The sequence below is a fragment of the Poeciliopsis prolifica genome, unplaced genomic scaffold (genome assembly GCF_027474105.1).
Source record: "Poeciliopsis prolifica strain line A6 unplaced genomic scaffold, Auburn_PproV2 SCAFFOLD030, whole genome shotgun sequence".
Classification (NCBI taxonomy): Eukaryota; Metazoa; Chordata; class Actinopteri; order Cyprinodontiformes; family Poeciliidae; genus Poeciliopsis; species Poeciliopsis prolifica.
Window position 1 is genome coordinate 2,181,946 of NW_026562405.1, and position 16,337 is coordinate 2,198,282.

The window sequence follows — 16,337 nt, forward strand, 5'->3', positions numbered from 1 at the left end:
CAGCTAACTGATATTCTATGAAGCCAGAAAAAAAGCACAAGAACTTACTGACACATCGTGGTGGCTGAGAATCATATTCACCAGTTTCAGTACACCTAATGATTTCATTCCCAACCAAGTTGTATCCTGTGTTACATGTGAAATGTATGGTTTGTCGATATTCTGGTTTACGGACATTATTCCAAGAATGTCTGCCATTTTCCACTCTGGTCGGTTTGGGACAAGTAACAACTGCAAAAATTGGCAAAAGAAAAAGAAAATTGCTGTTTCAGGTACAAAATACTTTAGTTGAAAAAAAGAGAAGAATTTAAACTGAACAGAGCGAAAAATATCTGTTAATCATGATGTTGTTAGGTTTCCATCTCAGGATGGATCATTGTCAGTTTTATACTGTGGTGAAATGATAGGCTGGACAATGAGCTAATTTACAAGTAGTGGAAAGACGATTTGTGTTATTTGCAAGCTTTTTCTATCTTGTCTCAGCTAACTGATCTTCTATGAAGCCTGAAAAAAAGCACAAGAACTTACCGACACATCGTGGTGGCTGAGAATCATATCCACCAGTTACAGTACACCTAATGGTTTCATTCCCAACCAAGTTGTATCCTGTGTTACATGTGAAACGTATAGTTTGTCGATATTCTGGTTCAAGATCATTATTCCAGGAATGTTTGCCATTTTCCACTCTGGTCGGTTTGGGACAAGTGACAACTGCAAAAATTGGCAAAAGAAAAAGAAAATTGCTGTTTCAGGTACAAAATACTTTAGTTGAAAAAAAAGAGAATAATTTAAACTGAACAGAGCTAAAAATAACTGTTAATCATGATATTGTTAGGTTTCCATCACAGCATGGATCATTGTCAGTTTTATACTGTGGTTAAATTATAGGCTGGACAATCAGCTAATTTACAAGTAGTGGAAAGACGATTTGTGTTATTTGGAAGCTTTTTGTATCTTGTCTCAGCTAACTGATATTCTATGAAGCCAGAAAAAAAGCACAAGAACTTACTGACACATCGTGGTGGCTGAGAATCATATTGACCAGTTTCAGTACACCTAATGATTTCATTCCCAACCAAGTTGTATCCTGTGTTACATGTGAAACGTATAGTTTGTCGATATTCTGGTTCAAGATCACTATTCCAAGAATGTTTGCCATTTTCCACTCTGGTCGGTTTGGGACAAGTGACAACTGCAAAAATTGGCAAAAGAAAAGAAAATTGCTGTTTCAGGTACAAAATACTTTAGTTGAAAGAAAAGAGAATAATTTAAACTGAACAGAGCTAAAAATAACTGTTAATCATGATATTGTTAGGTTTCCATCACAGCGTGGATCATTGTCAGTTTTATACTGTGGTTAAATTATAGGCTGGACAATCAGCTAATTTACAAGTAGTGGAAAGACGATTTGTGTTATTTGGAAGCTTTTTGTATTATCTCAGCTAACTGATATTCTATGAAGCCAGAAAAAAAGCACAAGAACTTACAGACACATCGTGGTGGCTGAGAATCATATTCACCAGTTTCAGTACACCTAATGATTTTATTCCCAACCAAGTTGTATCCTGTGTTACATGTGAAATGTATGGTTTGTCGATATTCTGGTTTACGGACATTATTCCAAGAATGTCTGCCATTTTCCACTCTGGTCGGTTTGGGACAAGTAACAACTGCAAAAATTGGCAAAAGAAAAAGAAAATTGCTGTTTCAGGTACAAAATACTTTAGTTGAAAGAAAAGAGAATAATTTAAACTGAACAGAGCGAAAAATATCTGTTAATCATGATGTTGTTAGGTTTCCATCTCAGGATGGATCATTGTCAGTTTTATACTGTGGTGAAATGATAGGCTGGACAATGAGCCAATTTACAAGTAGTGGAAAGACGATTTGTGTTATTTGCAAGCTTTTTCTATCTTCTCTCAGCTAACTGATCTTCTATGAAGCCTGGATAAAAGCACAAGAACTTACGGACACATCGTGGTGGCTCAGAATCATATCCACCAGTTTCAGTACACCTAATGGTTTTATTCCCAACCAAGCTGTATCCTTTTTTACATGCGAAATGTATAGTTTGTTGATATTCTGGTTTACGGACATTATTCCAAGAATGTATGCCATTTTCCACTCTGGTCGGTTTGGGACAACTAACAACTGCAAAAATTGGCAAAAGAAAAAGAAAATTGCTGTTTCAGGTACAAAATACTTTAGTTGAAAAAAATAGAGAAGAATATAAACGCAACAACATTTACCTACACAATTTGCAGTTCCAAACCATCCTGTGTCAACGCAATGTTTGACGCGCGATCCAATGAGCCGGAAACTGCATAAAAAAAAAAGAAGTCATAAAGACTGTTAGTATCTAATTGACAATCAGAAGAGTTCAGATGATGAATAACATTTAATAATTAAAGATAATGCTACTAGTTTTATATTTTCTATTTACTCTTTCACACAGTCATAGTTTGCTGATGGAATGCAAAAACCCAACCTTTAAGGAGATAGCAGGCTATATTCCTTCTCAAAATAGCGATGGCTATATAATCTTTTTTATGAAAGAAAAACTTTTGTTTTGCTTTAAAGTAAAATTGCACAGAATAGATGCACATCTCTCCATGCTGCCTTTGTTGCACCATTTTACATAGATAGAAAGAATCAGGATAGTTCTGTTAATTTGCTTCTCTCATGCAGCATTGTAATGGAGTGAGACATAACATACACATGTTGCTCAATGTCATAAAGTGAAGAAAAAAAGCTAATTATTAAACCAAAACAATAATAAACTGGCAAATAAAGAATACATTTTGATATATAACTGAAAAATAAAATAATTAAAGGCAGCTTTTTAGTCTTTGCCATTAGTTTAACAGCCATTACGAAATACATAACTGACTCACAAAAAAGCTATGTCTAACTTCTCATAAATCAAAAAAACAAAAAAACTTTCTTCTGCAGTTCACAAAAGATTAAAGGGCTACCTATAAGAGCTAATTCATAACACATAATAGAACAATTTGGTTAAATATCTGCATTTTAACAGTGTGTTTCAGACAAAATGTCAACATAGGCTTCTATCTTCTGCCATTAGGTCATTGTTCAGACTAAAAATATGTTTGCATCAGTTTTACATAAAGACTGGGAGGAAGGAACAAAGCATGCTCCTAAGTTGCTTTTTTCATGCAGCAGATTGATGGAAGGTTAGGAGAGTGAAAAAGACCCTGTAGTGGATGTGTCACTATCAATTAATCCAAGAAAAGATTTACTAATTGATTACTAATATGTGGATTGCAATTTTCTTAAGTGAAATAAGAAAATTATTTGTCCATCCATTTTTTTTCTTACACCCTTATCCCATCGGGGTCGGGATTGGTGCTGGTGCCTATCTGCAGCTGTCACAACGACTAATCACTTATGAAAAATATGTTTTTAACAATGTTTTTATTGTAGGTAATATTATTAATAGACTTATCTGAAATATTAATATTGATTATAAACAATTTTAATGTCAACTCTTCTAATACCAAATCACATAACAACTGCATAAAACATCAGCAAATTGCACTGGAGATAGAATAATAGTCCTTCAACCTATTCCACCTGTCTTTAGCAACCATTGCAAAAAGGTCATTCATACTCCCTCATAAGATATGTTTTACTCACGGTGAAAAAAGTAGTCATTTTTAATAATATATTAAATATTTGAATTTTAAATCAGGTGATTAGCTCAGATTTTCTTTACTGAATATTCACACATAAAAAAAGCACTGAATTGAACTCATAACACAAGAAATTTCTATAAAACTTAAATCTGAAAAAAAATATATAAACAGCTCCATAAACATTATATAACTAAATTCAACTCAGTTAATGTTACATTTTATTTTGACATATATTTGTACAAATTTTACTGGCTCTAATGTTTTTATTTTTAAATGTGCGGACATATCTAGATGCACATCCTGACAAAAATTTAATTGCTGCATATTACATAAATACTGGTATTGCAGCAATGAACATGTTAGTGTCCCTCATGATTTCGGGCACATTCATACCTAACACATTTGGTCTGGTTTGAACAGATCAAAGTTTGTTTCCCCTGTTGGTCCAGATCTTTTATGGAGCTGTGAATACGGTCATGCAAATCCTGGTGTGAACCAAACAACCAAACTGAGACTAATTTTTTAGGTGATCTCTTGACTTGCAGTAAATTGGCCTCAAAATCTTAGTCTCAGTTTGATTAAAGTGAAATCTGGAACAAATATTTTTAGGTTCTCCACTTTCAAACAAATTCTCGTACAGTTCACCTTGGGTGCAAACCAAATACATAAAATATCCATCTTTTTAGACTACACAATTCCTTGTTGGTTGGTATTATGGTAAAAATGAACACATCAGAGTTTCCTGCACTTCCATATGTGGTGATTTTAATGAACTTGTACCTGTTCTCCTGTTTTCTGCTTAGCAATGCTGTTGCCAGTTTGTGTTGGGTCAGCGCAGGTGGAACAAACACATTTGCAAACTCTGTTTCAAAATTAGAAATATTCCATCGCTATTCCTGTGTCAAATGAACTGCTGTTGATGTTCTAAATTATATTGGTTACTTAAATAGGGGAAGTGTGGATGCACATCCAGACACACCAAGAAAGCAAACTCTGAGCTGCCTCAAAATCTAGGTCTCAGTTTGATTAAAGGGAAATCTGGAACAATTTGTATGTGGATGCAAGAGGACTAGTGATCATTAAAAAAGCAAGAAGGGAACCATGGCACAGGGCACAATTGTTAAATATAACCAAAATAAAAGGAAAAAATGGCCCATGGTCTATTTCTAAAAACAAAAGAGAAATCTTCGAAGCACATTTTGTTTACATTTTGTGAAGAAGAAAGATGCACTCATGTCTTCTCAGCTTTTCATGTTATTTGTTCAGTAGATCTGCAAAGCCACACAGGCATGGGTGAAAAGGTTTTTAGTTACTTTGAATTGTTTAAAAAAGTACAGTATGAACGCGAACCACACCAGTTAAAATGGAACAAATGTTGCAATTCTGGTCCTCATTTGAACTGAGCCAAGCAGACTATCGGGTGTGAAAAGATTGTTTCGAGTTCTTGCAAGTCAAGACATACACTTGATTTTCTGAGACAAAACAATGACATTGAAGCAGATAATCGAATTTAAATATTTGGAATCATACATACCCTTTTACACAAGATACATAAACCGCTGCACCAAATAGAGTCCCCTGGCTGGTGTCATATAACATATGTGGCTGTGCTTCAAGGTGACCACAGTCTTTCTCTTTGATATAAAAATACAACAAAAATAAAAATAAAAAAGAAGAGCAGATATCAGTGTAGGACTACATAAGCCAAAAATGACCTTGAAAACCGTGTTGATAACTGTGTTTTTTAGATATAAAATGCAATTTAGACAGGACTCACTGCGGCAGATGATATCTGGCTTGGTCCAGTTCCCATCATCGCACGTCATGATCCCAGTTCCATTTACATTCTTATATCCAATTATGCACTCATATCTGAGCTCGGTACCTGATGGGAAATCCTTTTTAGAAGGGATTCTTTTGTGAGAATTATGTTCACTCCAACGTCAGGTATGGGGCAAAAAGCTAGGGCGAAAAAAATATGCATGAGCCTAGAAATTGATTAGCATTTTTCACCTCCCATTACATTGGGAGGCGCTCCACCCTGCCACAAAGTCCACCTGCCCCCCCATGAAGACTCATGCAGTAATTGTACATTTTCATACTTCCTATTAATAATTTTTATAACCTATAAATTACATCAGATCACATTGTCAGCTATTTTCTTCCCTATGTAATCACTGCTCGACTTACAATTCTCCCTAAGCTAGGTTTATTGTTGACAATTTGAACTGGGCCCAAGTGTGCATCTGCGCCAATGCGCATTTGCCTCGAGCCCTGTCTTGTCACCTGGTTGTGGTCCTCCAAACTTTTGTGGGGACTGCTCCATATTTTCTTCACTGACCACACACGTTGTTAATAGCCAATCTGGGAACATGCATTGTAAACTAGCTAAGGCCATAAATCATTTTGTTCATAATTTGTCTATACTTAAGACTTGTTCCCATTCAAAAAATAAACAGTAAAAAAATAAAGATAATTTGTGTTTTAACTCATGCTATCGTTTGCTTTTTTTATTATGTTAGAATACCAGTGAGACTTGTTCAAAAACCTATAAAATATATGAAAACTAACTGTCAGTCATTTAGTTAGGTTTCCAACTCAGGATGAATCATTGTCAGTTTTATACAGTGCAGTGGTGAAATGATAGGCTAGACAATGAGCAATTTTACAAGTGGTTGAAAGACAGCTTACATTATTCACAAATGTACTTGCAAACTGTATATTGTCTTGGCCAACAGATCTTCTGTGAAGCCTGAAATAAAGCATCAGAACTTACCGATGCATTGTGGTTGCTTAGAATCATATCTGCCAGTATGAGTACACCTAATGGTTTTATTCCCAATCAGGGTGTATCCTTTGTGACACGAGAAATGTATCGTTTGATTATAATGTGGTGCCTTGCGCGTTCTCCATGTATGTTCGCCATTTTCCACTTTGGTTGGTTTGGAACAATTAACAACTGAGAAAAAGAGAATTTCTGTTTCAGGTACACAATGCTTTGGCCAACTGTGTTGGAAAAAAAAGAATTCAAACACTTACTGGAACAATTTCCATGTCCAACCCACCGTGTGCCTAAGCACATTCTGTAGTTCCATCCCATGACCGTGTAACTGCATAAACACAAAATAAGTCATAAATAATGACAGAATCTGATGAACCATAAATAAAATATTAGCTTGTCAGTAAGATTTAACATAAAAAATTTTGCAACTAATTTCATATTTTCTGTTTATTCACACAGTCATTGTTTGAAGACAGAATCCAGACAACCCGGTGCCTCTTTAATTAGGCTATAGGCTTTCTTTCTTCCCAAAATAACACAGGCAATAATCTTCTTTTTAAAAAAAGAGAAAGTTCTGTTTAAAACTACAGCATATATTCACATCCATCATCTATATCTGCTTATCCAGGCAGGCTTATAGGGGGTTCAAGTGTCTATCTGGCACCCCTGAAACATTTCAATGATTTCAATTTGATTCCCTCATGCAGCAGTTTAATGGCGTGAGACATAATCCTATTAATACATCACTTAAAGTTCTTTAGAGCTCGTACACCGGCAAAAGACATTGTGCTGCGAATTGCAATAAGCTTAGATGAGCATTTGAAATGCTGATTTGAGATGTCTTCATCTAAAATCACCGTACTCTGCTGCGGGAGGTCGGATGGAAAGGATGGAAATGATGGAAGCCTGAAGGAGTCGGAGGCTTTGAGGTGGAGAAGGGGCGGAGGTGGGTTGAGCATGGCTGGAAAGCGGGCGTTGCCTTGGATCACGTCCTATACAAGGAAGCTTGATCGTGATTGGCTGTGCGGGGCATTGTTCGATGCTGACAGGCTCCTGACTTATGAATGTGACACAGTGACTGGATGATGCAGGTGAGGCTGAAGAGCCTTCCAGTGTGAATTACTTTGAGGCTTCATTTCAACTCAGTTAATTTCCGATGTGATACATTCAATGGGCACACACACTAGAAAAAGGTAATAAACGAAGTCTGCGTTGATGTCAAAAACGACTCAGTACTCAGATTTATGAACAGAATTTGATTGAGGAGCCACCTAGTGGCGGAAATAAAATACTACATATAAAAAAGCTTAACGGAAAACCAAACTAGAGAGCTGAAAACAATTACGGTAACTGACTATATTTTCTACACCACAATTGAACTAAGTCTACCAAACTATTAAGTGTAAAGTAACCCTTAATGGAGTTACTGAAAGTCAGGGCATACACTTGATTTTCTGAGATAAAACAATGACATTGAAGCAGATTATATAGTTTATATATTTGGAATCATATATACCCTTTTTCACAGGTTATATATGCCTTGCACCATACAGAGTCCCTTGCCTGAGTTAAATATCATGTGTGTTGTGGTACAGGGGGACCACAGTCTTTCCCTTTGATAAAAGAAACACAAAAACAACAAGGAACAACAGTCATCAGTGTGATATATCTTGAGCGAAGATGACAATGTAAAGCATGTTGGATAACTGTTTTTGTCAGATGTAAATTGCAAGTTAGACAGGACTCACGCCTGCACTTGATGTCTGGCTCTTTCCACTTCCCATTGACGCAAGTCATCTTCCCAGTGCCACTTACTTTCTCATATCCAAGTCTGCACTCATGTGTGATCACAGTACCATCAGGGAAATGCTGTTTTAGAAGGGATTCCTCTGTGAGAACTGTGAACTCTCCATGATCAGGTATGGGACAATCAGCTAGGACGAACCGAAAATGAAGAAAAATGACACAAACACACACACATAAAAGCAAAGCTGTTATTGTGACTTTGGTTATTTTAACATGATTCTACAACATAAGTTGAAAAATATGTTTTTATCAGTTATTTTGACTCGGTAGACATTATAGATCATATGACGAAACGTCCAGCAAATGTTTTGTCAAATCTTAATAAATGTCTGATGGACGTTTGCTGTTGATTTGACGCTCTGCGTCGTTATGACAACGTTAAGTGGACGTTGTCATAACGTTTAATGCTAGACGGGTAGTTGTTAAGTTAAGGTTATTTTAAATAAAAGTTTCTTATTAGTCAAAGTGACCCTGACATCAAACAAAACGTAATATGTTTTTATGTGACAACAAAAATAGTACAAATAATCTATCTTTGAAGCCGGTTTGGCCGGTGACGTACTGACCTGCAACGTTTCCCGATAAATAGGCACAGGATAAGGAGTTTTTCTCTGTCTGCCGATGTCAACTAAACCCTCATAGATGTGGAAGGAAATACAAACCATCCGGATGAAGCTGCCTCTACATCAGTCCAACTTTAGTCATGGAAATGTGGTGTGTAGAGACGCTCCTCACGGTGGAAATGATTCTCCTTCCATTGAAGTCAATTCACTTTTTTAGTTACTAGAAGGGAATGAGGTGAGTTGAAAATTTTCAAATAAAAGTCTTGGTTTCCAACATAAATTACTGTTTTGGAATTCACTAATTCAAACAAACGACTTTCACAAGAATCCTAACCACGAAGCAATTTACATGCTTATGACATTGTGTCTCCAATGTCCTGAGTGGAATTTTGGACATTTGTATTTCACTTTGTTTCGAATACACCCTTGGATTTGTAGGATTTTATGTTTTTGCTGTAGAGATTTAAGGGGAGGTATGTGCTTCTTAGAGTCAAACATTCTTACAATCAAGAATTAAATAAGAAAAACGAGGCAAATAAAATTAATTAATCTTTGAGAATTCAAGTGTTAAGTGATGGCATAATCAGGACAGACATATATATATATATATATATATATATATATATATATATATATATATATATATATATATATAAATTCCCTTCTCACCCACCGCGGGTGGTTCTTATCCTCTGAGCTCGGGTCCTCTACCAGAGGCCTGGGAGCTTGAGGGTTCTGCGCAGTATCTTGGCTGTGCCAAGGACTGCACATTTCTGGACTGAGATGTCTGATTGTTCCTGGATCTGTGGTAGCCACTGCTCCAGTTTGGGGGTTACTGCCCCGAGGGCCCCGATGACCACAGGCACCACTGTGGTCTTCACCTTCCAGGCCCTCTCCAGTTCCTCCCTGAGGCCCTGGTATTTCTCTAGTTTTCTCGTGCTCCTTTTTCCTGATGTTGCAATCACTTGGTATTGCTACATCTACCACAACGGCTTCCTCTGATGTTTATCCACTACGACAATGTCTGGTTGGTTCGCCATTACCATTTTGTCTGTCTGGATCTGGAAGTCCCACAGGATCTTAGCTCTGGCGTTCTCCACCACCTTTGGGGGTGTTTCCCACTTTGATCTTGGGGTTTCCAGTCCATATTCTGCACAGATGTTTCTGTACACTATGCCTGCCACTTGGTTATGTCGCTCCATGTACGCTTTCCCTGCCAGTATCTTGCACCCTGCTGTGATGTGCTGGACTGTCTCAGGGGCCTCCTTGCACAACCTACACCTTGGGTCTTGTCTGGTGTGGTAGATCTGGGCCTCTATTGCTCTGGTGTTTAGGGCCTGTTCCTGGGCTGCCAGGATGAGGGCCTCTGTGCTGTCCTTGAGTCCAGCTTTTCCAGCCATTGGTAGGATTTACTGATATCAGCCACTTGGGTTATTTGCTGGTGGTACATCCCATGTAGGGGTTTGTCCTCCCATGATGGTATCTCTGGCACCTCAACCTCCGTTCCCTGTTGTCTGAGACATTCACTGAGCACATTGTCTGTTGAGGCTTTGTCCCTGATGTATTTATGGATCTTAGTTGTTTCGTCCTGGACAGTGGTTCTCACACTCACTAGTCCTCTGCCTCCTTCCTTGCGGCTCGTGTACAGTCTCAGGGTGCTGGATTTGGGATGGAACCCTCCATGCATGGTTAGTAGCTTTCTGGTCTTAATATCTGTGCTTTTATCTCCTCCTTTGGCCAGCTAATTATTCCAGCAGGGTATCTGATTACTGGCAAGGCATAGCTGTTTATCGCACGGATTTTGTTCTTGCCATTGAGCTGGCTTCTCAGGACTTGCCTTATTCGTTGGAGGTATTTAGCTGTGGCTCCTTTCCTTGTGACCTCATCGAGGTTGCCATTTGCTTGTGGTATACCTAGGTACTTGTAACTGTCCTCTATGTCTGCTATTGTTCCTTCTGGGAGTGAGACCCCTTCTGTGTGGATGACCTTCCCCCTCTTTGTGACCAGCCGACCACATTTCTCTAGTCCGAATGACATCCCAATGTCAGTGCTGTAGATCCTGGTGGTGTGGATCAGTGAGTCGATGTCTCGCTCACACTTGGCGTACAGCTTGATGTCATCCATGTAGAGTAGGTGACTGATATTGGCCCATTTTTGAGTCTGTATCCGTAGCCAGTCTTGTTGATAACTTGGCTGAGGGGGTTCAGGCCTATGCAGAACAGTAGCGGGGACAGAGCATCTCCTTGGTATATGCCACATTTGATGGACACTTGTGCAAGTGGTTTGCAGTTGGCTTCAAGGGTGGTTTTCCACAGCCTCATCGAGTTTGCAATGAAGGCTCTCAGAGTCCTGTTGATGTTATACATCTCTAAGCATTCAATGATCCAAGTATGCGCATTGAGTCATAGGCTTTCTTGTAATCAATCCAAGCCATGCACAGGTTGGTGTGTCGGGTTTTGCAGTCTCGGCAACTGTGCGGTCTACGAGGAGTTGGTGTTTGGCTCCTCTGCTATTTACACCGATACCCATCTGTGCCATGCTCATGTGTTTTCCATGTGTTTGCTTATCTTGGCCGCTATGATGCCTGACATGAGCTTCCAGGTTGTGGAGAGGCAGGTTATTGGTCGGTAGTTGGGTGGGACTGGACCCTTGATGGATCCTTCTGGATTAGGATTGTCCGCCCTTCAGTTAACCATTCAGGGTGAGTCCCACTTTGTAGCAGCTGGTTCATTTGGGCTGCCATTCGCTCATGGAGAGCAGTGAGTTTCTTTAGCCGTAGGCATGGATCATGTCAGGCCCTGGTGCTGTCCAGTTTTTCATACCTGAGACTCTTTCTTGGACATCTGTCACAGTGATGGTTACCGGGGCTTGCTCAGGGAGGTTGCTGTGGTCCTCTCGTAGAGAGATCAGCCACTGTGCATTGCTGTTGTGGGACGCCTCCCTTTCCCATATGCCTTTCCAGTATTGTTCCGTCCCAGCCTTGGTGGTCTGCTCTGTTGTTATTGTTACCCTGCCATTGAGAGTACACCTTAGCTGGTTGAGTGGAGAAGAGCCGGTTAATCCTTCTGGAATCATTCTCCCTTGTGTATCTCTTTAGGCGGCTGGACAAGGCTTGGAGCCTCTGTTTGGCAGTCTCGAGTGCTTCAGGTATGGGCATCTGCCTGTACTTTCTGGGTACTGTCTTTTCATTGCACCCTTGTGGAGCTCTGACAGTTGGCTCACTTCCCTCCTTGTTACCTTGATTTTAGCCTCTAACCGTCTTTTTCCATGGTGGGTATTGGGTCTCATGGTTGCTCTTATAGCCAAGTATCTCAAGGATCACTGATGCTGAGTTGTAGATCAGCCATTGGTTTCTGTTATGGTGTTGGTAGGGATCGTTCTCAATGCTGCATTCACATTCTCAATGAGACTTTCAGATGTACTTCACTCAGCCGTTGTAATTGGCGCCGAGGAGGTCTGGTTGTCATTCGGGTCATGATTCTCTCTCTCAGGTCAGCAGCTGTCTCGTTCAGCTCTGTTTCGCTCATTGGGGCCGTGTATCCACTCACTGGGTGGGGACTTGTAGTTAAGTCCCCACAGTCCTGACATCCGGGTTCCTCCCTTTTGCCGTAGCATTTGTGTTTATCTCGTCAATCTCAGTTGTGATAGCAGTTGCCGTTTGCGATGTTGGAACACTGAGCTACTAGTTGTTTAGCGCTTAGTGTTGACTGGGATGTCGAAGTAACCATTCCTTCCCCAGTCTTTGCATGTAACTCTCTCACTAGGGTTACTTGAGTAGTAGCATTCCAAACAGATCCACATTTTCATCTCTCGCCCAATTTCCGTCTTGTTCCAGTAGCCCATTTGTCATCAAGGTGCTCTGGTTCCCCAACACCTGACGCAGACCTTGTTTGGCCGGGCGACGTCTGAGCCGCATGTTATGCAACTTAGTATCTCTCATGGTATTGAGGTAGGCAGTAGCTTGAAGGGTCTTGCCTAAGGACCCAGACTGGATCGAACCCTGCCCTCTCGGGTGATATACTGATGCCTTATGTATTCCTGATGTAGCAATACCAAGTGATTGCAACATCAGGAAAAAGGAGCACGAGAAACTGGAGAAAACCAGGGCCTCAGGGAAGAACTGGAGAGGGCCTGGAAGGTGAAGACCACAGTGGTGCCTGTGGTCATCGGGGCCCCGGGGCAGTACCCCCAAACTGGAGCAATGGCTACAACAGATCCCAGGAACAACATCAGACATCTCAGTCCAGAAATGTGCAGTCCTTGGCACAGCCAAGATACTGCGCAGAAACCCTCAAGCTCCCAGGCCTCTGGTAGAGGACCCGAGCTCAGAGGATAAGAACCACCCGCGGTGGGTGAGAAGGGAATTTTTATATATATATATAATATATATATATATATATATATATAATATATATATATATATATATATATATATATATATATATATATATATATATATATATCCTCACCAGTCAACGCCTTTTTTAAAGGCACAGCATTTCCTACAAATATTGCAAAAAGTGGAAAACTTTCAATGTGACCTCCAATTTATCCACATGTCACGTCTTATCACTAGATTTTATTTAAATGCTTCTGTTTGCAGACACACATAATATAGTCATAATATGAGGGAATACTTCTATATAATACACCCCCATGTCATTATTTTAACCAGTACAATTAGTGCAAGTAACTCTCTGCTATGGATGCAGCTGATCATTTTTCTTTTAAACTGATCTTTGATAGATCTCCCTTCAAATTATGCAGTAGGAGAGTAACTGATGAACTTTGAATACAGTGAGTGATGTTATTAGAATTTAGTAATATGCTTTTATAACATGTTATTGAAAAGAAGGAAGCCACTGCCAAAAAGGTAAATACATTACAAATATTTGTACACAACAAATTTGTATTCGTATTTTATCTTTTTGGTAAGGGTAGATATCGTGCTGGTGTCATACTATCGTTATAGAAATAAGTTCAACAATTCACCCAAAGAAACTGAAAACTATTCCTGCAGACATGAATTCCTCTTACTGTAAAAATAGTCTTGGCACTATTTTCTTTCCGTTTGTATCTTCAGTTTTTGTTTTGAGTACAATAAAAGCTGGATAATCACTTATCCATTCTTACTTTTAATAAAAATAATTTGGTAAGCTAACTGTACTGTGTTGCACTTTGAGCTCAGGTGACGTTACAGCATCTGGTTTATATGCAGTACCACTACAGGGATCACGTGGACCACCACTAGTTCCAGTAACACAGTTTGTGAACGACTGACCAAGATAATTAATTCATATCAGTCACTTTAATTATTTTAATATAATTCTTCACTTATTAAAGCTAAAGAAATTTGACTTAATTCAGTAGCAGTGATCAACCAGACTGTGATTTGAATATTGTTTTATTATTTTTATCTAAAAAATTCAGAACAAGGACAGAGAAAATCAGCAAAGTTTTATTTTTAGTGCATGAACAGAATACCATGTCAATGTCATAGCAATCCATTTTAAATATTTCTTTCACTCAAGGAGTTTCTCTTTTCTAATGAAGCAATGCAAGGCCACAGTTGCTGCAAAGATGACGTAGAAGATGGTCAAAACAAAAGCATCTGAAAGTCAAGCAGTGCAGGGAACATAGAGTGTTATCTTTCTCAGGACCAGAGTGGTTCAATACTCTGAGTCTGGTAGTTATTACATTATAAAGAAAAAAAACTTACTATTTATAACATGATATATATCAGTCAACATAGACTTCTATGTTTTGTCCAGCAATGTCACCTTATAAAAGGGATTTATTGTGCGATGCACATCTTTATCGTCACATATGCATGAATAGATACATTGTACACACGTTATTTCACTGTCAAATATAAATTATTTCTTTTTCTATAGTTTTTTCATCAGAAAATATTACATTTTAAAGATGATTTGTAATCTTTCTCAATAAACTGGTTTGTTAATATTCTGCATACCAGACTAAAAACCCACAGTAAACAATCATGAAAAGAAAGAATCTTCACTATCCTCCAATGCAGACTGTAAACTGTATTAAACCCACTGTATCATTCCTGAAAAACTTGGATTATATGTCAGTCCTGATAAAAACATCACATAACAGAAAAACCTGGAAACTCGCAGGCTTAATATTTATGAAGACATTTTTTCAATGACTGAAATAATTTAGAACATAAGTAGAAAAAGTGTTTACAACACATTTAGTAGGAGTAAAAGAGATGAAGTGAAATAAAGTATTTTCAATCTTTTAGTGATTATGTAGAGTAATTATAAAAACGCTCTCTTTGCCTGTGCAGCATATCTTCCCCTTCTCTCATTACTGATTTTCCTGTTTAACTGATCTCACCTAAAGGCCACTACAGCCAATGAAACTGTTAAGAAAACGTGCATCTAAAAATTAAACTTTGAAACAATACAACAGCCTTCATGATGTTTAGTTTTCTTCTTTTGAAGTGAAAACAAATATAAGTTGATAAAAGGGAGCCTTCTTGTTTTATCCAAGGCGTGGTAAGGCGCTCAGTTCAGCAGTCCTTCATCTGTAGCAAATGTCCCAACAGCTGGGTCCAGTTCCAACTGAGAAAGAAACAGATGAGAAACCAAGGACTAACTGTTTAATCAGAGTTGCATTTTGATTGTGGTGGGGAAAAAATGACAATCGGATCAAGAGCTGTTTCTTCTTGCTTCAATATGAAAATCATATTTATATTTTGTGTTTCACACAGAAAATTACAAGAAGAAAAATGAAGAAGTTAAACCAGCTTAAACAGGATTGTTTGATATTCTGATGGTCTTAGGTCAAAAAATACATACAATGAATACCTGAATGAAGAAGGATACTTAAAGAGTGTGGAATTGTAATGGCTCCAACATCAGCTCCTCTCTAGTGTCATATGAACTATAGGGTCATCAATTAAGAAATTTGTGTAAGAATTATTGGACAGTTCATTTTTTTAAAATAAAAGGTTAACTAATTAATGCATACGTAACTAGCATTCCATGGAATTAAAGGTTAATCATTTTAATAAAAATATTTTTGAATAAAAAAAAATACCAGTCAATTTAGACAAAATCAAGGCTGCCTTTTACCCAATTGTAGATTAGCAAACACTTAGCCACCTTGAAGGAAGCAGTGATCATTGACCAGTCTAAACTTTGTGTCTTGTATCTTCACATCAAGAATAGGTGACAAGAAAAAAAATCTTGAACATCTTTCAGCCTGGCTAAAACTTTATGAGGCAATTTGTAAGGCTTTATGACTCCAGTGAAGTACACAGGCAGTCATTTAATCAACCGTTGCAAAAACTTAAACTCTTCTATTTCTGATGTCGACGTCGTCAACGTTATGGGGATATTAATTTGTTTGGACAGGAGCCTGTGCTGGTGTTTGCATATACACTCGTGAGTGTTTATTTGTTTTTTTTTTTTTTTATTTTACCATAAACTGCTGATCTTTCTATATGCAGGGAATTTACCATGATTATGATCACTACTGTTACATCCCTCTTAGAGCCAA

General features: G+C 38.3%; 1 protein-coding gene across 1 annotated transcript in view; it reads right to left on the reverse strand.

The window, feature by feature from the left end:
* LOC129372661 (complement receptor type 2-like) overlaps window positions 1-16,337 on the reverse strand; it is a 64,457-nt gene that overhangs the window by 22,145 nt on the left and 25,975 nt on the right. Inside the window, exons 2-14 of the mRNA XM_055050078.1 lie at window positions 8,187-8,372; window positions 8,022-8,051; window positions 7,301-7,430; window positions 6,696-6,766; window positions 6,433-6,615; window positions 5,434-5,541; window positions 5,191-5,290; window positions 2,250-2,320; window positions 1,969-2,151; window positions 1,488-1,670; window positions 1,010-1,192; window positions 529-711; window positions 49-231 (exon numbers count right to left, since the gene is read on the reverse strand). Of these exons, the coding sequence (XP_054906053.1) occupies window positions 49-231; window positions 529-711; window positions 1,010-1,192; window positions 1,488-1,670; window positions 1,969-2,151; window positions 2,250-2,320; window positions 5,191-5,290; window positions 5,434-5,541; window positions 6,433-6,615; window positions 6,696-6,766; window positions 7,301-7,430; window positions 8,022-8,051; window positions 8,187-8,372 (1,794 nt within the window). The remainder of the gene's footprint in view (window positions 1-48; window positions 232-528; window positions 712-1,009; window positions 1,193-1,487; window positions 1,671-1,968; window positions 2,152-2,249; window positions 2,321-5,190; window positions 5,291-5,433; window positions 5,542-6,432; window positions 6,616-6,695; window positions 6,767-7,300; window positions 7,431-8,021; window positions 8,052-8,186; window positions 8,373-16,337) is intronic.